This window comes from Leucoraja erinacea, chromosome 13 (assembly GCF_028641065.1).
Source record: "Leucoraja erinacea ecotype New England chromosome 13, Leri_hhj_1, whole genome shotgun sequence".
NCBI lineage: Eukaryota > Metazoa > Chordata > Chondrichthyes > Rajiformes > Rajidae > Leucoraja > Leucoraja erinaceus.
Genome location: NC_073389.1, coordinates 33,910,721 through 33,933,554, shown reverse-complemented (window position 1 = coordinate 33,933,554; position 22,834 = coordinate 33,910,721). Strand labels below are relative to the sequence as shown.

The window sequence follows — 22,834 nt, the reverse complement described above, 5'->3', positions numbered from 1 at the left end:
GAGGTTAAGCAAACTGGATCTTTTTGTTCTAGAGTTTAGAATGAGAGTTCATGTTATTGAAATGTACACTATTCTCAGAGTTTGACAATGTAGGTGCAAAGCTGATATTTCCCGTGGTCTGTTTAAAACTAGGTTTAGAACTGAAGCAGCTTTAAAATTATTGTTTAGTTATTCGGTTCAGAAATAAAAATGACCTTCACCCAGGTGGTAGTAAATCTTTGGAATTCAATAGTCAAGATGGCTGTGGAGGCTCAGTTGCTCAGTGTGTTCAATACAGACCAGTTACTCTTTCGATATGAGGAGAATCAAGGGGTGTGGAGTTAGTGCAGGAAAATGGGACTGAGCTGAAAGACCCATAAATATGGCCCCTCTTTCTATCCCTCTTATTTGTGCATTTACTCAGCTTAACGTTGCTTTGCAAAATGATAGGTTCACAAGAGTGCAATGTTTTGTTTTGGTCTGTGAGTAGATTTTCCAACTTTGTACTAATTTGAATATTTCTCTAAATTGTGTCCACATAAATTTGGATTGAGTCTTGCTAAGCGTGAAATAGCAAACTATGGATGTTTGGATTAAATCAGTCCCTTATTTTAAAGTGTAGATATTACATTGCATCATGTGTAAGAAAGAACTGCAGATGCTGGTTTAAATCGAAGGTAGACACAAAATGCTGGAGCAACTCAGCGGGTGAGGCTGTCTCACCCGCTGAGTTACTCCAGCATTTTGTGTTTACCTTGCATTGTATCGCGCTGCTTTATCGATGTGAATATAAGGATATTTTGGATTTAAAACTGGGTTCCTTTGCTTTCAGTTCACTGCTGGTTTTTTTCAAGAAAGGGGCAAAACAATCTATCCATCTCACTATCTATTAAAACTCTGATCTTGGGTGTGTGTGTGTGTGTGTGTTTACATAATCACATCTCGAAAAAACGACGCGCTAACGGTAAAATACTTTACAAATTCCGGTATAGATTTTTCCGCTCAAGTCCAAAATCGCTGTATCTGTAAAATTCATGCTTTATTTCTGGAGATATTAATGAAAATTAATATCTCCTCCACCCCGTCCTCTTTCTTCCCCCCCACCATGTCAACACCCTACCCCCAAAACCATGTGCTCTCATTTTAGTCACCAGTCTCACCCAAGTTAAATAATATCTAAAGTGACACATTGCAGTGAAATTTTGCAAACTCATGCATGTAGGCCTCATGAATGAGTGAAGTAATTTAACCACTAAAAAATGTATTGAGCATTACATATTTATTTTTACTTTCTTGTTTTTATAATTGAACTGGATGTTTATGACCTGTTGAGATAGTTTATTCACTTTAAATTTGTAATATTGTACAATGTTTTAATAGATCCCATTTCCAACTCTATAAGAGTATTCTCTATATAGAGTATAAAATAAGATTTATTTTGTTTAGTTTTTGTGGGGTCCCTGTGATGATCTAGCAGCACATAATGGTTTGTGAGTTGTACGGAGATGCAGGCCATATTGTGCTGCCACATGAACATGGGAGAACAATCTATCGAGTTCACTACAATATAATCTTTGGATTCCTTCGTGCACTGTTAATTGAAATGGAACACAACATTTCTGATGTCAGTTATGCCTTAGCAGCATGTAAATATTGGAGTTCAATTCTTGTGACGGTCCCCAATATTAATTGTGCTGCTGGAGCAAGGCTGACTGCTTCTACTGGTGCCAGACATTCCAAAGGAAACATTGATGATCTTATCCAATAGGGAAGGTAATAGTTATTTAATTGGTAAGTAGTCTGTTCAAGCTTAAATCTGTCAGTACTTTGAATAAGTTATTTTTCTACATTTCAAATACTGTTCATAAATTTAATTCTGATATCTTATCCATATATATTTAAAACTCTCATGTTGGTTCCTACGGGTTCTATTTCGTGAATATTCGTTTTAGCCGTTTGTGGATCTCCTCCGAAATTTGCAAAAAATAGGTTTTTCCTCCTCTTAATGTTTGTAAAATTAGAAAATTTGGTTTATCCTTTCCCCGCTTTTTTGGTAAAAAACATAAAATGTTAAAAAAAAATAAAAAATCCAACTGCTTTCCACCCATAGAACATTGATGAACGTTCCATCGTGTGATGTCACAATCGCAATGGATCTCATTTACCTATGCCTTTGCTCCAGCCCCCCGCGCCTGATGTTGCAGCATGTTCCATTGTGTGATGTCACAATGCCATCCCTTACAGATGGCCAATCGCAATGAATCACATTTACATATGACTTTACTCCAGCCCCGCCCCCGCCGCCTGGAAAATCTACTCACAGACCAAAACCTAGGTTTCATAAACATCTAAGTATGAAAACGTTACCCCCTCCCTACCAACCCCCCTCCTCCTACTCCCCCTCCCCCCCCCTTCTCCCCTCCCCCCCCTCTCTCCCCTCCCCCCTCTCCTCCCCCGCCCCCCCCCCCGCCCTCTCCACCTCCCTTCCCTCTCCCCCCCCCCCCCCCCCCCCCCCCCCCCCCCCCCCCCCCCCCCCCCCCCCCCCCCCTCCCCCTCCCCCCCCCCCCCTCTCCCTCCCTCCCCCCCCCCCCCTCCCCCTCCCCCCCCCCCCCCCTCCCCCCCCCCCCCTCCTCCCCCCCCCCCCTCCCCCCCCCTCCCCCTCCCCCCCCCCCCCCCCCCCTCCGCCTCCGCCTCCATCTCCTTCCCCCCTCCCCTCCCCCCCCTTCTCCCCCCCCCCCCCCCTTCTCCCCCTCCCCCCCTTCTCCCCCTCCCCCCTTCTCCCCCTCCCCCCTTCTCCCCCTCCCCCCCTTCTCTCCCCCTCCCCCCCTTCTCCCCCTCCCCCCCTTCCCCCCTTCTCCCCCTCCCCCCCTTCTCCCCCCCCCCCCCTTCTCTCCCCCCCCCCCCCCCCCCCTCCCCCCCTCCCCCCCCCCCTCCCTCCCCCCCCCCCCCCCCCCCCCCCCCCCCTCCCCCCCCCCCCTCCCCCTCCCCCCCCCCCCCTCCCCCCCCCCTCCCCCCCCCCCCCCCCCCCCCCCCCCCCCCCTCCCCCCCCCCCCCCCTCCCCCCCCCCCCCCCCCCTCCTCCCCCTCCCCCCCCCCTTCCCCCCCCCCCCCCCCCCCCCCCCCCCCCCCCCCCCCCCCCCCTCCCCCCCCTCCCCCCCCCCCCCCCCCCCCTTCCCCTCCCCCCCCCCCCTTCTCCCCCTCCCCCCCCCCCTCCTCCCCCCCCCCCCCACCCCCCCCCCCCCCCCCCCCCCCCCCCCCCCCCCCCCCCCCCCCCCCCCCCCCCCCCCCCCCCTTCCCCCCCCCCCCCCCCCCCCCCCCCCCCCCCCCCCCCCCCCCCCCCCCCCCCCCCCCCCCCCCCCCCCCCCCCCCCCCCCCCCCCCCCCCCCCCCCCCCCCCCCTCCCCCCCCCCCCCTTCCCCCCCCCCCCCCCCTCCCCCCTCCCCCCCCCCCCCCCTCCCCCCCCCCCCCCCCCCCCCCCCCCCCCCCCCCCCCCCCCCCCCCCCCCCCCTCTCCCCCCCCCCCCCCCCCCCCCCCCCCCCCCCCCTCCCCCCCTCCCCCCCTCCCCCCCCCTCCCCCCCCCCCCCCCCCCCCCCCCCCCCCCCCCCCCCCCCCCCTCCCCCTCCCCCCCCCCCCCCTCCCCCTCCCCCCCCCCCCCCCCCCCCCCCCCCCCCCCCCCCCCCCCCCCCCCCCCCCTCCCCCCCCCCCACCCCCCCCTCCCCCCCCCCCTCCCCCCCCCCCCCCCCCCCCCCCCCCCCCCCTCCTCCCCCCCCCCCCCCCCCCCCCTCCCCCCCCTCCCCCCCTCCCCCCCCCCTTCTCCCCCCCCCCCCCCTTCTCCCCCTCCCCCCCCTCCTCCCCCTCTCCCCCTCCCCCCCCCCTTCCCCCCTCCCCCCCCCTTCTCCCCCTCCCCCCCTTCTCTCCCTCCCCCCCCTTCTCCCCCTCCCCCCCCCCCTTCTCCCCCTCCCCCCCCTTCTCCCCCCCCCCCCCCCCCCCCCCCTCCCCCCCTCTCTCCCCCCCTCCCCCCCTCCCCCCCCCCCCCCTTCTCCCCCCCCCTATTTACGCTACTGGATTTCATAGCACATAAAATCAGAGACCTCCAGAAACATGACCCATTTTGGTGGGAAAAAGAAATATGTGAGCTTTTGAATATTAGATGTATTGGACTGGAGGGCTTGCATTATAATTCTACCTTCATATTTCAGAAATATAATGAAGAGAAATGTAACCTATTTGCCAATTTTCCAAAACTCTTATTAAACAGGATGTGGTGGATAACATGTGGTAACGCTATAAAATGCAAATGTCTGAATCCACATTAAGCAGGCAACTTAAATTATTGCCATAATCAAATGTCCTTGCTCCATTTGAAAAGAGAGTTTGTTGCTTATATGAGATCCTTTATAATTTTGTGGAAGATAAACATGTTTTACCACGTGGTTTCAATATCAGGATGCTTTTGAACATGTTATTGAACAAAAGTTAGTTTATCGTGCATTGAACCTGCTGCGGTGCCCAAAATTGCTTTGTGTAATTGTGACATGTTTCATACGATGCCATTAAAATATTTACTATATGTGTATTTTTACAATACTGGCACAATAATGTGACAAAGGGGGTCAAATTTCAAATTCCTTCAAAGAAAGTTGACGAGCATTTTATTTGGTTCATGACTAATATAGTATCAACAAAAAATATAAGAAAAAATAGCATATTAATAATAATAAACTTTATTACGGACTCGAGATCCAGACAAGGGGCAACATTACATTAAAAAATGCATTGCATATTAAATATCATAAAGTACTAAAGACCACAAGATCATCTGCATACATAATATGGTTCACTAAAATATTACCAATCACGCACCCAGTGTTACAGGCTTTCAATTGGTTAAACAGATCATCAATATATAGATTAAAAAGGACTGGGGACAAAATTCCCCCTTGTCTAACACCATTGCTAACCCGAAATGGAGCTGAGACCCTATTGCACCATTTTATCTTAGTATATCACTTATAAAAGCATCATAAATTATATATATTTTTTAAACACAATACATAAGTTAAAAATCCAGGTTAAAAGAATGATCAATGTCCTACAACGATACCAGTGTCTCCACAGCTGGGATTCGTAGCGTGTAGTGCTAACCCTTATGTTTGACAAGGCCACAATAATCACATTTTTAGAGTAATTTATCCTGCAAATGAATTTATACATGTGATGTCTTAGGATAGCTTCTAAAGTACTGACTCCTGCAGCCACAAACATATTACTGGCACTACACCATCTAGGTTTGCTTAGCAGTGTTCTCATGGCATCGTTATATGCCACCTTTAGTCTCTGCATACTTGTCTTTCCATAGTTCGACCACGGGTGCGCAGTGTGGAGTGGTGTGCAGTATGCTCTAAATAGCAACATCTTCACCACATCTGCACACGCACCAAATTTACGCAAGAGAATATTCGCCTGTACATACAGCATGCGTCGTTGCCTATAAATATCCTCATCATCTGTCATTTGTTCTGTAATAATATGCCCTAGATATTTTACCTTATTACAGACACTAAGATTAATGTCAAACAATTTAAAATCAGGAAATTTTAGACATTTATCCTCTTTGGTTCTACAGATCATAACAGCGCTCTTACTAGCATTATATTTAATGTCATGTTCCACACCATACACAGAACATATAGTAAGGAGCTGCTGGAGACCAGCACTACATGGACTAAAGACCACAAGATCATCTGCATACATAATATGGTTCACTAAAATATTACCAATCACGCACCCAGTGTTACAGGCTTTCAATTGTTTTGACAGATCATCAATATATAGATTAAAAAGGACTGGGGACAAAATTCTCCCTTGTTTAACACCATTGCTAACCCCAAATGGGGCTGAGACCCTATTACCCCATTTTATTTGCATAGTCTGGTGGGCATACCAGTAGGCCAGAATGCTAACAATGTATTTAGGCACCCCACTTTGACTCATTTTACCAAACAGCTTTCTGTGATTAACACGGTCAAAGGCTTTGGAAGCATCAATAAAGCACATAAGGATTGAAGAGTTTTTGCCTCTATATTTGTTTGCAATCTCCTTTAGGGCATATATGCATAAGTCAGTGCCATGTTTAGCTTTAAAGCCAAACTTTTTATCTGTGGAGTTAACAAACTCATTTATTCTAAAATATGCATGGCATGATTTGTAAGTTTGAAGGTGACACCTAAAATAGGTGGTATAGTAGACATGAAGATGGTTATCAAGAATTAGCTGAATCTTGATCAGATGGGCAAGTGGACTGAGGAATGGCAAATGCAGTTTAATTTGGATTTGTGTGAGCAGGGCACAATGACCAGTAGAGCTCTGAGGAGTGTTGTAGAGCAGAGGGATCTAGCAGAAGTTAAAATTCATGTTCCCGAAAAGTGGCATTGGAGGTAGGTTGAATGGTGAAGATGGCTTTTGATACTTTGGCCTTCATCAGTTACAGAATTGAATATAGAAGTTGGGAGATTATGTTGCAGTTGCACAAGACACTGGAGTGGCTGTACTTGGAGTGTTCAGTTTTCGTCACTGTACTTGAGGACATATGCCATTAAGCAGGAAAGAATGCAGAGAAGATTTAAGGAGATGTTGCCAGATGTCAAGGGCCTGAGCTACTGGTAGAGATTGGGCAGGGTTAGGACTTTATTTCTTGGAGCGTAGGATGCTGAGAGGTGATTTTATAGAGGTGTATAAAATTCTGATGGGAATAGGGTGAAAGCACAGTAATTTTCCCAGGGGAGTGGTATCAAGAACTATGGGGCATATGTTTAAGGTGAGAGGGAATATATTTAATAGGAACTGAGGGATGACTTTCACTCAAACGGTTGTGGATATATGGAATGAGCCGCCAGAGGAAGTTGTAGAGCCAGGTACAATAACAATATTTAAAAGACATTTGAACAGGCACATGGGTAGGAAAGGTTTAAAAAGATATGGGGCAATTACAACTAGCCTAGGTAGGGCATCTTGGTCAGCATGGACAAGTCAGGCTGAAGGGCCTGTTTCCGTGCTGTAGGAGTCTAATTCAAACCCTAGAGTCCAGGCAACATCCTTAAACTTTTCTGCACTGTCTCTAGCTACATGTCCTTCCTATAGCATGGTATCCAGAAATGTGTTCAGTGTTCCAAGTGTGGTCTAACCAACATGTTGTGCAACTATAACGTGCTGCCTTCACCACCCTGATTACCTGTGTCATCCCCTTCAGGGAACTATATACTTGTATATAGTTATATAAGTTACATACTTGTATCCCTGAGTGTCTCTGTTTTACAACACTACCCAGGATCCTGGCATGTGGTGCGGTCTGGCGATATGGGGCATATGTTTAAGGCGAGCAATGGCGGCCCCAGGCTTACAGCCAGGGCGGAGAAGAAGCGCTAACTTCAGCTCAACTCTGCTCAAACACCAGAGGAAACCATTTCCCGACGGGCCGGGGACCATCAGCTACACTTTCGCCTTATCCAGGAGTGGCTGTCGGTTAACCCCCTCAGTGCCGGCGAAAGCACCAGTCATCAACGGGGATACACACAAAATGCTGCAGTAACTCAGCGGGACAACAGCATCTTTGGAGAAAATGAATAGGTGACGTTTCGGGTCGAGATCTTTCTCCAGAGATGTTGTCTGACCTGCTGAGTTACTGCAGCATTTGTGTGTATTCCCGTTGATGACTGGTGGCACTGAGGGGGTTAGGCAGAGCCATTCTTCCCACTGTTGTAGCCCATTGCTGACTAGCATGGCCATTCACATGTTGTAATTACTTATGCACAGGTTTCTGCTTCCATGGAGGCCATCAAAAATCCTATACTCTCGTATGCCAGTCGGAGCTCGGGGCATGATGTCGGCCGGGAGCAGACTGCGTTTTCTGAGAGCGGTGACACACTTGTAATCTGAGTGTTCATATTAGTCTGGAAGCATTAACAACAGCAGTACAATCTGAGCCATATGGGGATTTTCGGTTCCAATGTGGTTCCATTGGCATCTGAAACTTAACGCGGTTGTGTGCTGACGTCTCAGACCCTCATCTGTGATTCTCCGTGTTTGCATAAAATGTAGATATGCCCCCATCCCTCGACATTTTCCATGTGTGTTTGGTTATTCCCAATATGGCCACGCTGTCGCTCTACTATTTTTGTGAATATTCATGGATTGATCACCTCCTTCACTGCTTCTATCTTTGGTCCTTTAAAATTGAATGATGTGAACACCATCAAGATCCCCGTGCTCCCTGCATTTGGAAAGCAGATTTCAATAATGGCTGAAACTGAAACGTCACCCATTCCTTCTCTCATGAGATGCTGCCTGTACCACTGAGTTACTCCAGTGTGTTGTGTCTATCTTTTGATTAAACCTGCATCTGCAGCTCCTTCCTACACAGTTAAGAATTAAGTCTGTTCACCTCCCTCCAATCTATTTGTTTATGCACACCATTATTGACATCTCACGGGAGGGGACAGCTGAGGAACCCAAGGAAGATCAGCCTAGTAGGTACCCTTGCCTTCAATAGAAGAGAGAAAACCCAAAATAAAGGGTGCCTGAAGATAAAGCATGCTGTTTGAATATCACTAACTAGAATATGATAAAAGAAAATAATATGACAAAATAAAAGCTAACCTTCCATTTAATTAATACCTACAAGGTACAATATCTCTAACGGAAACTGGCAGAATACATTGAACCCTTTCCCACCAGCTCAAAGAGAAAGGTTCTGACTTAATTTATGACAAATGTATTTTTGTCTGTGTGCCTGTTATCCTGAGAGTTGCCTTATTTCTGCAATAAAAATATAATTAGTCAACATATTCAGTGATATTCATTTTCCTGACAGTTCTCAGTGTGAAACTGTCTGGCATAGTAGAGTGCTTGCCAAAACAGTGCCACGCTATTGTGCATTTCTTTTCCGTTTACAAAGGGGGACAGTTTGACAAGCCCAGCTATCAGTGTTTACCCCTGGCAAACTCCATGGAAGGGAAGATTCGATCAAGCAAATTGTAAAAAAAATAGCTCCGCCCAGACATGGTAATTATGATTATAAGGGCCAGTAATAATGTTTTATATTATTGATGTTATCTGCTCTGAAACACAGATAGTTTCAAGAGAGAGTTAGATTTAGCTCCTCGAGCTAAATGAAACGAGGGATATGGGGAAAAAGCAGGAACGGGGTACTAATTTTGGATGATCAGCCATGATCATATTGAATGGTGGTGCTGGCTCGAACGGCCTACTCCTGCACCTATTTTCTATGTAAGATGCCCAGGAGTAAACCATTTAATAACATCCATTTTTTGCACTGGGGAAAGTCAAGTTATAATTCAATATCTAGGCCAGTTGTTTTTAGAATGAGCAATTTAATTCAATTTCTTCCGGCATCGTACAAGTGAAATTGTGTGATTTGCACACATTCCATGTTTGATTTCAGCATGCTGTATTCGCAGATGGAAAAAAAAATGCTTTGTCGTTAATACTACAATCCATTAAATTATAATTATTCAAGCAAAATTGTGTTTTTTCTTTGCTTTCCACACAGCAGGGAGGAATTGTGCAGAGATGCCGAAAGTGAAATATATGACCATCTATTTCTTCCATACCAATGAGACTCTTATTGACTAATTAAGCCACGATTTTCCCAATTTCTAACGCTTCTTGGTGATGGCTAAGGTCAACATATGAAATAAAAAATGCTCAGTGTCTGCCAAGGACAATAGTTTGTCATCAATCTGTTTCTCTCTTGATATATTCTACTTGTCTTCCAGAATATCTCCAACATTTTCTTTTTATTTCAGATTTCCAGCATTTACAGCTCTTCATATTCCAGTTCTTCATATTAATATTGACTTCCTGAACATCACCTCAGCCAAAATACATTTATTTTATCATGACCAAGAAGATTGTCTTTTGCTGAAATCTGATCTTTCAATTCATTATTAGTTCTTAACTGAGTTACCTCCTGGTCTGTGACTTTTCACCTTGAAAATGCACTCCAGGGGAGCTTAATCCTCCCTGACCAATGGATATGCTGAGATGCTCAGTTCTCCTGTTTCGTTCAAATGTGTAGCATTCAATTTTCTCATTGGGGGAGACTGTTCTGGTGCTTACAAGACAAAATCCTTCTCTCAGTAAAGTGTCTATGAGTAATCCAAGGACATTAGAACCATTGATAAGTTTTCTTTCATCTGGTTGAATGGACACATATCTGAAATACATAATTTAATAATCACAATTAATGTAATACACACTTCTTAAATCTATCCATTAAAATCAGAGGAAAAGTTCTGTGAAATATTAGGACACTGTATTGTCCTACAGACAACATATTTCATTATTAATTCTGGTTATTACTGGCTTGCTAGCTTTATAACGCATGTTCAATAAAATGCCTTCAAAGCCATAAAAGTCAAGTCATTGAATTCTGTAAACGAATTTCATGTAGCTACTGAGTAACAGTAAAATGCAGAGAATTCATCTCCGAGTTGATAAATCAGGGCTCCACCTGCCTTTGATAAAGGAGCATGTAAAAACAGTTTAAATTAATTTGAATATAACTTTAAAAAGTTATATTTGCTTACAATTATATTCAAACGCTAGAAATAAATGCAGCATGTCGGGATTAAGATATAATCTTATCTGCGTTTACTATTTCAATCAAGATCAGCCACACTTTTTAGATAAGTGAGGCCACCATCCTTGATTAAATCTCAGATTTCACTAAGCATTCCTAAATATTGATAGATCGGATGGAGACTTCATCTAGTTCCCCGGTGCTCCGTTAACTGTTCAGAGCTGAGCCGAAGATTAAATGCGCCAGATGGCCCATGAATTCCGAGCTCCAGTGTATGGGGGTGGAAGTCAAGAATGAGCTTAACCACACACTGCATATGGCCATGGGGTACTGGGAATCGGGCTATTTACCTTGTGGATAACTCATCTCCAGTTGAATAGTCCGTTCCACATTGAAAGACGAAATCGTGATGAGATGGTCTCTGTAATGGAATTGGAACCAATGGTCTCTGAAGTGAGGAAGAATGATTCCAGCTCTGGCCAGGCTGCTCTGAAAACACCATAATACGTCCGGCTAACTTTTCAATGGTGTTGTTACAGGAACTGAAAACTCTAAAGAAGGAGTAGGTTTCCTGCAGGGAGTATCTCACCTCCAGGATCTCGAGCTTTTGCTTCAGCCGAGCCTGGCCCAGAAGTTCAACCAAGAAGGGCAAATTGTAGAATTCTGCCTCCCTCGCCAGCCGGTCGTAATCGGAGAACGCTGCGGGAAGGTCGAGCTGGCGAGTTCTCAAGAAGTCCAGAATATACCGAAAAAGACCGCCATCCCTGTCAATGAAAATTTGCCCATTGACTATTCCGAAGTCAGGATCACCTCCTTCCAACGCCCGTGCTAACTTTGAATCTTGGTACCGCTTGAGCGTGCCGACAAATGTGGAGTATTTCATCCCTCCAACATTTAGAATTATAACATCTGTCTTCTTACTCATTCTCGACAGGTTTCGGGATTTCTATCCTCAATGTGCCTGCGTCCAGCCAACACAGCTAAAAAAAAATGCTTTCTCCCCTCCCTGGTGTTTCCACGCAACCCAGTTGTAAACATAATGCTGGCAGCACTCTGCTGTAAACATAATGCCGGTGGTGCTGTCACGGAAGTGTTACTGTGGGCGATTCCCAACATTCAACAATAATGATTATCGATCTTGATTATCGACTTCTTCTAGACCTTTTTTTAAAACGTGACCCCCCTCCTCCAATTTAAAATAAAAGCTGCCTTTTCAATAAATAAAGTAAATCTATTGACAGTTGGTTTTATTTTCATTTTCATTCTGCGTTTTTTTTCTTTCATCGACTACCCAGCAGGGGCTTTGTGAGCTACAGATTCTAACGAATCTCAGCTATCATCGTTAATAATTAGCCTATTTATAATCTTTGTCATTGCATTCTGCATGACGCGACAATGGAGTAAGAATATTTGGTAAATCCAAGTATTTCTGACCAGACAGATCTAAGGAAAAACGCGTTATATTTCTGCTTTTCTTTTCTAGCAATCATTAGTTTTCCTTTGCAGGAATTCAAGAGTTATATTTTTTTTTTGGTTGAAGATTGGCTAAAATTAAAACCACGATAATTGGAGAAATAATTTTTTTTGAAATTATTGTACTGTATTGGGATGTGGACTTTACTGGAAAGGCTCATGTTTATTACCCATCCAGATTGTTTCAGTTAAATGCAACAATGAGTATGGTGAAGTGCTTTGCATAACTTTCCTTTGTTAAGTAAGATTGTGATCTAGCGACATTAAAACAGCAACGGCATATTTTCAATTCTGCATAATGTGCAATTTGAAGGTGATGGCATTGTCACACTGCTCCCTTGTCCCTGCATTGTGGAAATCACAAGTCTGGGCTATTCTGTTAATAACTGCTGGGAGATTCATGCTTTACATAAGTAACTGCAATGAATTTGCAACACAAACTGCAGATCATGCTCTGCCACTGGTGAAGTGGGTGAAGGATTAGGGTGTTAACTAGAGGGCCAGCCATAACATCATAAATGATAGGAGTAGAATTAGGCCATTCGGTACATCAAGTCTACTCTGCCATTTAAGCATGGCTGATCTAACCCCATTCACCTGCCTTCTTCCCATAACCTCCGACACCCATACTAGTTAAGAATCTATCTAACTCTGCTTTAAATATATCCACTGGCTTTCCCTCCACAGACGTCTGTGGCAAAGAATTACACAGATTCGTCACCCTCTACACCCCCCCCCCCCCCTCTCATTTGTCTAAACTCCAGTAAATATAGGCCCAGTGCCATCAAATGCTCATCATATATTAACCTACTCATGACTGTGAAAATTCTTGTATACCCTCTCCAGAGCCAACATATCCTTCCTCAGATATGGTGCCCAAAATTGGTCACAATATTCCAAATGTGGTCTGACAATCGCCTTATAGGGCCTCAGTATTATATCCCTGTTTTTGCACACAAAACCTCTCAAAATAAATGCCAGCATTGCATTTGCTTGCTTTACCACTGATTCGACATGCAAATAAACTTTTTGGGAATCCTGCACCAGCACTTCCAAGTTCCTTTACACCTCCGATTTCTGGATTCCCTCCCCATCTAGAAAATATTCCACACCTTTATTCCAACTACCAAAATGCATGACTCCTCACTTTGCTACACTATATTCTATCTGCCATTTCTCTGCCCATTCCTCCAACCTATCCAAGCCCTGCAGTCCCTGTTTTCTCTACACTATCTGCCCCTCCACCTATTTTCATACCATCCGCAAACTTGAGTCAAACAAGTTGTTTCCTCTGTTATGCAAAGGTTTTTGAACATTGGAGCTCAGATTCAGATTCAGATTCAATCTTTATTGTGATTGTGCAGTGTACAGTACAGAGACAACGGAATGCAGTTAGCATATCACCCAGAAGAGCAAACATAGAATAATGAACAGCAGAATATATATATGTACATGCATTAGTGCAATTTTTCTGGGGGAAGGAGTGGCCGGGGGGGTGACTGGCAATCACCAAGGTGTAGAGTTAAGTTGTGTGACAGCCGCAGGGAAGAAGCTGTTCCTGAACCTGCTGGACCAGCAACGGAGAGACATGTAGCGCTTCCCGGATGGGAGGGGGGGGGGGATGGCGGGGGGTAAACAGTCTATGGCTGGGGTGAGAGCAGTACTTGACGATGCTGCACGCCCTTCGCAGACATCACTTGCTCTGGACAGTCTCAATGGAGGGGAGTGAGGAACTGGTGATGCATTGGGCAGTTTTCACCACCCTCTGCAGTGCTTTCCGGTCAGAGACAGAGCAGTTGCCATACCATACTATGATACAGTTGGTAAGGATGCTCTCGATCGTGCAGCGGTAGAAGTTCACCAGAATCTGAGGAGACAGATGGACCTTCTTTAGTCTCCTCAGGAAGAAGAGACGCTGATGAGCCTTCTTGACCAGTGTTGAGGTATTGTGGGTCCAAGAGAGGTCATCGGAGATGTTGACCCCCAGAAACCTGAAGCTGGAACCCTGGGAAATGGAGACTTTAATATTATGTTCCTGATTGTGAATGGTTTTTGAGGGAGTCAGGACATCATCCCCAGCCAGGGTATCTGCTCAAGGAACGACAATATTTATCTGGTAATATTTATCAGTCATAGAGCTATACAGCACGAAAACAGGCCCATCAGCCCAACTCGTCTATGCTTAGCAAGTTGCCAACTCAGCTTAGTCCCACGTTCTTGTGGCTTGGTCCATATCACTGCAATTGTTTCCTTTCCATATCCCTGTCCAAGTAATTTTTAAATGTTGTAATTGTACCAGGCAAAAACGTCCTCTGGCAGATTGTCCTTATACTCACCACAATCTGTGTGAAAAAGTTGCTCCTCAGGTCCCCTCTGAATCTTTCTGCTCTCCTTTAAATGTATGCATTCTAGTTTTAGACTTCCCTACCCTGTCTATCTATGTTGTCCCTTTAACAGAACTATGTACCTGCACCCCTGGGTTTCACTATTCTACAACTCACCAGGAGCCTACCATTTATTATTTTTTTTAATATATTTTTATTAGAAGCGTAAACACATAATAGCAACATGGTTTGTTTATCAATTACATTCATACAAAGCTTCTGTTCTTTTTATAGATTTTTTTAAAAGATAGAACTGAAAAGAAAGATCTATAAACTAATAGAAAGGAAGGGATAAAGAGGAAAAAAACGGAGAGAAAGAAAAAACAAAAAAAAACAAAGAAAATTACCAATAACAGTTTTGGAGATAGGTCCGTAGATTATAAGGCATAGTTATTCATCCAATCCTGAGCTGGGGTTTCAGTCCAGCTTCTGTGTTGAACCAATTTACTTCTTTAAAAATATCAATAAATGGAGACTATATTCTAACAAATAATTCTGGTTTGTCAATTAAGACAAATCAAATTTTTGTCTTAATTGTGTAAGGTCTCAGACATTGCTGTAACCACATTTTAATTGTGGGGGTTGTTGGATTTATCCAAAATCTTAGTATTAATTTTTTCCTGCCAGTTTTAAAGTATTTTTTAATTGTTTCCAGGTTCGCATACCACTATGTATTATCGCATTTCCACTATGTTTTTTTTAATCAATTTTGTAGGTGTTAACAAAATCGCACCAATTTCAAAAGGTAGGCAGTCCATCTTTAACCAATCTGGTTGTTGATCCATATCCTCCAACCAGAAGTTCATATTTTTGATATTAACTGCCCAAAAATAAAATAGAACATTTGGTAAAACTAATCCTCCATTCATCGTAGATTTACACAGGTGTTTTTTTACTTATTCTATGGTTCTTGTAGTCCCAAATAAAACTTGTAACAATAGAGTCAAGTTTAAAAAAAAATGTTTTTTGGAAGATAGATCGGAATTGATACTAATTGTGGAAGGAAAATAATTTTTTTGACATTCATTCTATCAAACATTGAAATGGGGAGTGTTTTCCAATATTGAATATTCTTATGTAGTTTATTGAGCAGGGGAGGAAAGGTTGATTTAAATAAAGACACATATTTCTTCGTCACATAAATTCCAAGGTATTTAAACTTTTCGTAGACTATTTTAAAAGGAGATTGTCGCAATATATATGGGTTTGGTTCCGTTACTGTCATAATTTCTCTTTTATTCCAATTAATTCTATATCGGTCTAGGACGGTCTGCACCTGGGCTGGAATGGAACCAATGTCCTTGGGGAGTGTTTGCTAGTGCTGTCGGGGAGGATTTAAACTAATGTGGCAGGGGGATGGGTACAAGAGCAGAGAGGCAGGGGGGTGTAAAATGAGGGTAGAAGCAATAGGTAGCAAGGTGAAAAGTAAAAGTGGCAGGCAGACAAAACCAGGGCAAAAATCGAAAAGGGCCACTTTTCAACATAATTGTATAAGGGGTACGAGCGTTGTAAAAACAAGCCTGAAGGCTTTGTGTCTCAATGCAAGGAGTATTCGTAATAAGGTGGATGAGTTGAACGTGCAGATAGCCATTAATGATTATGATATAGTTGGGATCACGGAGACATGGCTCCAGGGTGACCAAGGCTGGGAGCTGAATATCCAGGGATATTCAATATTCAGGAGGGATAGAGAGAAAGGAAAAGGAGGTGGGGTAGCGTTGCTGGTTAGAGAGGAGATTAACGCAATGGAAAGGAAGGACATTAGTTTGGAGGATGTGGAATCGGTATGGGTAGAGCTGCGAAACACTAAGGGGCAGAAAACGCTGGTGGGTGTTGTGTACAGGCCACCTAACAGTAGTAGTGAAGTTGGAGATGGTATCAAACAGGAAATTAGAAATGCGTGCGACAAAGGCAAAACAGTTATAATGGGTGACTTCAATCTACATATAGATTGGGTGAATCAAATTGGCAGGGGTGCTGAGGAAGAGGATTTCTTGGAATGTATGCGGGATAGTTATCTAAATCAACATGTAGAGCAACCAACGAGAGAGCAGGCTATTTTAGACTGGGTATTGAGTAATGAGGAAGGGTTAGTTAGCAGTCTTGTTGTACGTGCCCCCTTGGGCAAGAGTGACCATAATATGGTTGAGTTCTTCATTAGGATGGAGAGTGACATTGTTAATTCAGAAACAATGGTTCTGAACTTAAAGAAAGGTAACTTTGAGGGTATGAGACGTGAATTGGCCAAGATTGACTGGCAATTAATTCTAAAAGGGTTGACGGTGGATATGCAATGGAAGACATTTAAAGACTGCATGGATGAACTACAAAAATTGTTCATCCCAGTTTGGCAAAAGAATAAATCAGGGAAGGTAGTGCATCCGTGGATAACAAGGGAAATCAGGGATAGTAAAAGCGAAGGATGATGTGTAGAAATTAGCCAGAAAAAGCAACATACCAGAGGACTGGGAGAAATTCAGAGACCAGCAGAGGAGGACAAAGGGCTTAATTAGGAAATGAAAAATAGATTATGAAAGAAAACTAGCAGGGAACATAAAAACTGACTGCAAAAGTTTTTATAGATATGTAAAAAGAAAGAGATTAGTTAAAACAAATGTAGGTCCCTTGCAGTCAGAAACAGGTGAGTTGATCATAGGGAACAAGGACATGGCGGACCAATTGAATAACTACTTTGGTTCCGTCTTCACTAAGGAAGACATAAATAATCTGCCGTAAATAGCAGGGGACCGCGGGTCAAAGGAGTTGGAGGAATTGAGTGAAATCCAGGTTAGTCGGGAAGTGGTGTTGGGTAAATTGAATGGATTAAAGGCCGATAAATCCCCAGGGCCAGATAGGCTGCATCCCAGAGTACTTAAGGAAGTAGCTCAAAGTTCAAAGTAAACTTTATTGTCAATTCAAATAAATTGGACTGAAATTACGTTTCCCCATACTCCAAATGTGCAAGTGATATTTATAACACAGACAGACAATCTACCAATAAGATAGACAATATACATTATTTAAAATATTCACAGTGTGAATAGTAAAATTTTGAGGTATGTTATTAAGGTGCAATAATAAAAGGTGCAATATAGAAAAGTGCAAATAGCATACTGCAGACATTGAGTTAAAATTATTTTGACAGCTCCAGAAATAGTGGATGCATTAGTAATAATCTTTCAAAACTCTTTAGATTCTGGAGTAATTCCTGAGGATTGGCAGGTAGCAAACGTAACCCCACTTTTTAAGAAGGGAGGCAGAGAGAAAACGGGGAATTACAGACCAGTTAGTCTAACGTCGGTAGTGGGGAAACTGCTAGAGTCAGTTATTAAAGATGGGATAGCAGCACATTTGGAAAGTGGTGAAATCATTGGACAAAGTCAGCATGGATTTATGAAAGGTAAATCATGTCTGACGAATCTTATAGAATTTTTTCGAGGATGTAACTAGTAGCGTGGATAGGGGAGAACCAATGGATGTGGTGTATCTGGACTTCCAGAAGGCTTTCGACAAGGTCCCACATAAGAGATTAGTATACAAACTTAAAGCACACGGCATTGGAGGTTCAGTATTGATGTGGATAGAGAACTGGCTGGCAAACAGGAAGCAAAGAGTAGGAGTAAATGGGTTCTTTTCACAATGGCGGGCAGTGACTAGTGGAGTACCGCAAGGCTCAGTGCTGGGACCCCAGCTATTTACAATATATATTAATGATCTGGATGAGGGAATTGAAGGCAATATCTCCAAGTTTGCGGATGACACTAAGCTGGGGGGGCAGTGTTAGCTGTGAGGAGGATGCTAGGAGACTGCAAGGTGACTTGGATAGGCTGGGTGAGTGGGCAAATGTTTGGCAGATGCAGTATAATGTGGAGAAATGTGAGGTTATCCATTTTGGTGGCAAAAACAGGAAAGCAGACTATTATCTAAATGGTGGCCGATTAGGAAAAGGGGAGATGCAGCGAGAACTGGGTGTCATGGTACACCAGTCATTGAAAGCAGGCAGTGAAGAAAGCGAATGGTATGTTAGCTTTCATAGCAAAAGGATTTGAGTATAGGAGCAGGGAGGTTCTACTGCAGTTGTACAGGGTATTGGTGAGACCACACCTGGAGTATTGCGTACAGTTTTGGTCTCCAAATCTGAGGAAGGACATTACTGCCATAGAGGGAGTGCAGAGAAGGTTCACCAGACTTTTTCCTGGGATGTCAGGACTGTCTTATGAAGAAAGACTGGATAGACTTGGTTTATACTCTCTAGAATTTAGGAGATTGTAGAAACTTACAAAATTCTTAAGGGGTTGGACAGGCTAGATGCAGGAAGATTGTTCCCGATGTTGGGGAAGTCCAGGACAAGGGCGTCACAGCTTAAGGATAAGGGGGGAAATCCTTTAAAACCGAGATGAGAAAAACTTTTTTCACACAGAGAGTGGTGAATCTCTGGAACTCTCTGCCACAGAGAGTATTTGAGGCCAGTTCATTGGCTATATTTAAGAGGGAGTTAGATGTGGCCCTTGTGGCTAAGGGGATCAGAGGGTATGGAGAGAAGGCAGGTATGGGATACTGAGTTGGATGATCAGCCATGATCATATTGAATGGCGGTGCAGGCTCGAAGGGCCGAATGGCCTACTCCTGCACCTAATTTCTATGTTTCTATCCTGAGAATGAGCCAAATTGCGTTATAAGATTTAATAAGTTCGGAATAAGAATCTGAAATGAAGGGCTGGTGGAGCCATAAATGCTGGAGAAACTCAGCAGGTGAGGCAGCATCTATGGAGGTGTTGGGCGAAGCGATCGCCAAGCCTGCCGATGTAGAGCAGTTGACACCTAGAGCAGTGGATGCAATAGATGAGGTTGGAGGAAGTGCAAGTGTATCTCTGCCTCACTTGGAAAGACTGCTCGAGTCCTTGGATAGAGTCGAGGGGAGAGGTAAAGCGACAAGTGTAGCATTTCCTGCGGTTGCAAGAAAATGGTCCAGGTTAGAGGGTGGGAAGGGAAGAATGGACCAGGGAGTTACAATGGCCAATAGACAATAGGTGCAGGAGTAGGCCATTCGGCCCTTCGAGCCAGCACTTCCATTCAATGTGATCATTGGCTGATCATCCTCAATCAGTACCCCGTTCCTGCCTTCTCCCCATATCCCCTGACTCTGCTATTTTTAAGAGCCCTATCTAGCTCTCTCTTGAAAGCATCCAGAGAACCCGTCTCCACCGCCCTCTGAGGCAGAGAATTCCACAGACGGAGAGCGGTCTCAGCGGAAAGCCAAAAGGGGAGGCGATGGGAAGATGTGGCCAGTGGTGGGATCCCGTTGGAGGTGGCAAAAATGCAAAAATGTCGGAGGATTTTCTGTTGTACATGACAACTGGTAGGGTGGAAGGTGAGGATAAGGGGGACTCTGTCTTTGTTACGAGGGGGGTGGGGAGTGAGAGCGGAGCTACGGGATATAGAGGAGACCCTGGTGAGAGTCTCATCTATTGTCGACGAGGGGAACCCTGGTTCCCTAAAGAATGCGGACATCTCCGATGCCCTGGTTTGGAACACCTCATCCAGAGTGCAGATGCAGCCTAGACGGAGGAATTGGGAGTAGGGGGATAGAGTATTTGGAGAAGCACTTGAACTGCTGTGAAATAGAAGGCTACGGGGCTGGTGCTGTAAAATAGAATTATTATTGAAATGCAAATAGTATAGGATTAAAATGAGATTAGGCATTTGGTGACGAACAGGGTGCACCGAAGGACCCATCTCCGTGCTTCATGATTACTTGACCAGGGTAGATACTATTCGATCAAGAGTGAAGGTTTTACTGCGAATACATACAATTCAGTCTATTATTGAATAATGATGCTCTTTGAATAATAATTTATGGAAAGTTGCTGAAGCCATACAAAAAAAAAGTAAAATGCATTGATGATCTAGTGAATGCGAATGAAAATACTGAACAACGTTCGGTGCCGTCGGATCAAGTACCAGATCGCTCTCCACCGAGCAGACAGCTGAATGCTCGCTATAGGATCTTCGGGTTGAATGAACCGCCGGCAGGAGCAAAGATCTTAGGATCTGCTCTAAGATCTTTGGGCAGGAGAGGCATGGCGCGCAACGTCCCGCTGATGCGGTGCGCGTTCCCCCGGGCGTGTGCGTGCACGCGAAGCCAAAAGCGGCGTGACGTCAGTGGGCATAGTGCTGGGAACATGGCGCTGTCGTGTTGCTTGCGCTGGTGTGGAAATGGAGGCTCTGGACACATTCAACTCAAGGAAATGCCCGCCGTCCAGTTAGACACGCAGCACATGGGTAAGTCAGCGAGTTGTTACTACCAACAGAAGACATTAAATCAACCATTTTACCTCATTGAATTTCCTACCTGTAATTCTTGTCCGATTATAAAATATAGGCAGGAAGCTCAGTGCCTGGAATGCGGGGCAACCTGTAACTTTGATTCAGTGTTGAAACCTGTGCACAACGCCGCCTCGCTAAATAGTGTTCATTGATCGTCTCTGACGTGGGCGTGGTGTATGATGGCGGCCTCAGATTGAGAATTGCTTTCACTGATTGCACAAAAGACTTGGTGATTAATTACTAGACACATTTAATTGATAACAAGTTTATTAGCAATGCAGTTTCTGAATCTAGCATCAACCACAGCCATAATGGTAATGATGTTAGACTACGAACCTCTACCTGGAACCAGAGGCCCTGCAATACTAATCCTCAAACCTAAATATTCTGTCACTAGCGGGCTAGGCAGGACCAGTGGCAGTGTCGGTGGCAATCGGGCAATATTATCGTTGTTGTATCAAATGCATTACTCAGGCACTGTACTGTAACATTCCGGTGTCAGGCCGTGTTACTGGGGATTGTGGTGTGTTTCAGTATCATTTAGTGTAAAACAATCTACGCTACAATTTCTACCCACAGCACATGGCTTTGAAGTGACAACACGAAATGTGACTTCAATTAAAATACGGTCAGTGGAGACTGACGTCAGACAATTGGCTTGCAACATCACATACTATCAATAGAAATGGTGTTAAGGGGACTATGGCTAAACATTCAGGGATTGGAATGCTTCATCTATCAATAGGGGTTTTTTTTAAAATGGAACAGTGGCAACTGGGAGGGTGACGCTGACTGTCATGGGATAGTGACATGGGTTTTTTGGGGACTGCAATAAAAGTGGCACCACTGGGAAGGTAGCATCAGTAGAGTAGGTGACATAGGCTGTGTTCTTTGATTATCTGACATAGGATAGGATTGTTTTGCATTGATACCAGATGATGTCAACAGGTCAGATATTCTCAATTAATATTTCATTTTACATGGAGCTGGCAAAATCTCAGAATGGCATCCATGTGTGCCGTGACCATTGATACAATCCAGTTCCTGCTGCCTCTCTACCAGAGCAATGCAGCTAGCACTTTCCCTTTCTCTGCTCTGAAGGAAAGCACTTCTTTCCTTTCAAGTGCTTCCACTTCCCTGTTGAATGCTACAGTCAATTTTGCTTCTATTACCCCTGCCATTGCCAATCTACATCTGCCCTCTACACTTGCTGGATCACCAGATGGTGTCCTTTTCCCAGTTCTGATGAAGGGTTTTCAACCTGAAATCTTAACTTTGTTTCTCTTCACAATGCTGCCTGAACTGCTGAGTGTTTTCAGCATTTCCTGTTTTAATTCAGATTTCTAGTGTATGCAATTTTTCTTATTTTCAGTGTTGGCAGTGATTGCAGCACGAGACATCATCAATGGGAATTGTGATGTCAGTGGCATCCAAGAATGGCTGTCATAAGCAGCAGGAGAATAATATTTTACCATCATCCTGACATGATGAAAACCGCTCGCTTTGCCATTACAATCAAACAGGATATCAAATCAAGTTCAGCGAGGAGAACAAAAGGTGTCCTTAAAAATGAAGTGTCAATCTGTTAAAATTGTAATGCATAACCAGATAAATGCTAAATAGCATGCAGTGAAAAGTGCTGTGCAATTTCGACCCATCACATCAGATCTGCAATCTAGCCACATCCAATTGTAAATGCTGGTGGACAATTAAACAGCTAATGGGAGATATAGGCCCAGTAAGACAATGCCTAAACGCTTACAACCCTGCTCAACCGGAAATGCCAAGTGGACGATCTAATTAGTCTTCTTCCCAAGACCCCCCTCATTAGAGAAGCTTATTTCCAGCCAGATGGATTCACTCCATATCAATTGACATTGAGGAGAAAACATTCCATCAGTAGGTGTCAAACCTTCTACAAAGCAAGGTGGTTGTAGGCTTTTCACTGTACCTCAGCAAACATGCAAGTAAATTAAGCTAAACTAAGCAGTCAATGATCTGAACACCAGGACATTGCTGCAGGAGTTCCTCCGGAACAATGTCCTTGGCTCAACTATCTTCAGCAAATTCAGA

The 22,834-nt window shown here is 44.3% G+C and overlaps 2 protein-coding genes and 1 pseudogene across 3 annotated transcripts in view; 2 read left to right on the top strand and 1 right to left on the bottom strand.

Annotated features, from left to right (window-relative positions):
* Positions 1-237: 237 nt before the first annotated feature.
* On the top strand, positions 238-7,912 carry LOC129702478 (basic proline-rich protein-like; annotated as a pseudogene).
* Positions 7,913-9,351: 1,439 nt separating this feature from the next.
* Positions 9,352-22,276, bottom strand: LOC129702842 (putative potassium channel regulatory protein). Of its 2 annotated transcripts, none has more exons than XM_055644872.1 (2): positions 10,928-11,503; positions 9,352-10,211 (listed from the first exon to the last, which is right to left on the bottom strand). In XM_055644872.1, the coding sequence occupies exons 1-2, from the start codon at positions 11,500-11,502 to the stop codon at positions 9,959-9,961; spliced, it is 828 nt and encodes a 275-aa protein (XP_055500847.1). In that variant the 5' UTR covers position 11,503; the 3' UTR covers positions 9,352-9,958. The 2 variants fall into 2 exon arrangements, 1 of the variants encoding a protein (XP_055500847.1); XR_008724449.1 differs by lacking the exon at positions 10,928-11,503 and adding an exon at positions 20,787-22,276 and having other exon boundaries at positions 10,076-10,211.
* The window catches only part of spryd7b (SPRY domain containing 7b), a 17,377-nt gene continuing 15,102 nt past the window's right edge, over positions 20,560-22,834 (top strand). The window contains exon 1 of the mRNA XM_055644873.1: positions 20,560-20,716. Within this exon, the coding sequence (XP_055500848.1) occupies positions 20,617-20,716 (100 nt within the window). The 5' untranslated portion in view covers positions 20,560-20,616. The remainder of the gene's footprint in view (positions 20,717-22,834) is intronic.

Coding starts and splice junctions, on each gene's coding strand:
- LOC129702842 (XM_055644872.1), bottom strand. CDS start 11,502: ATGAGTAAGAAGACAGATGTTATAATTCTAAATGTTGGAGGGATGAAA. Junction 10,212..10,927: donor GGAGATGAGTTATCCACAAG/GTAAATAGCCCG, acceptor TATGTATTTCAG/ATATGTGTCCATTCAACCAG.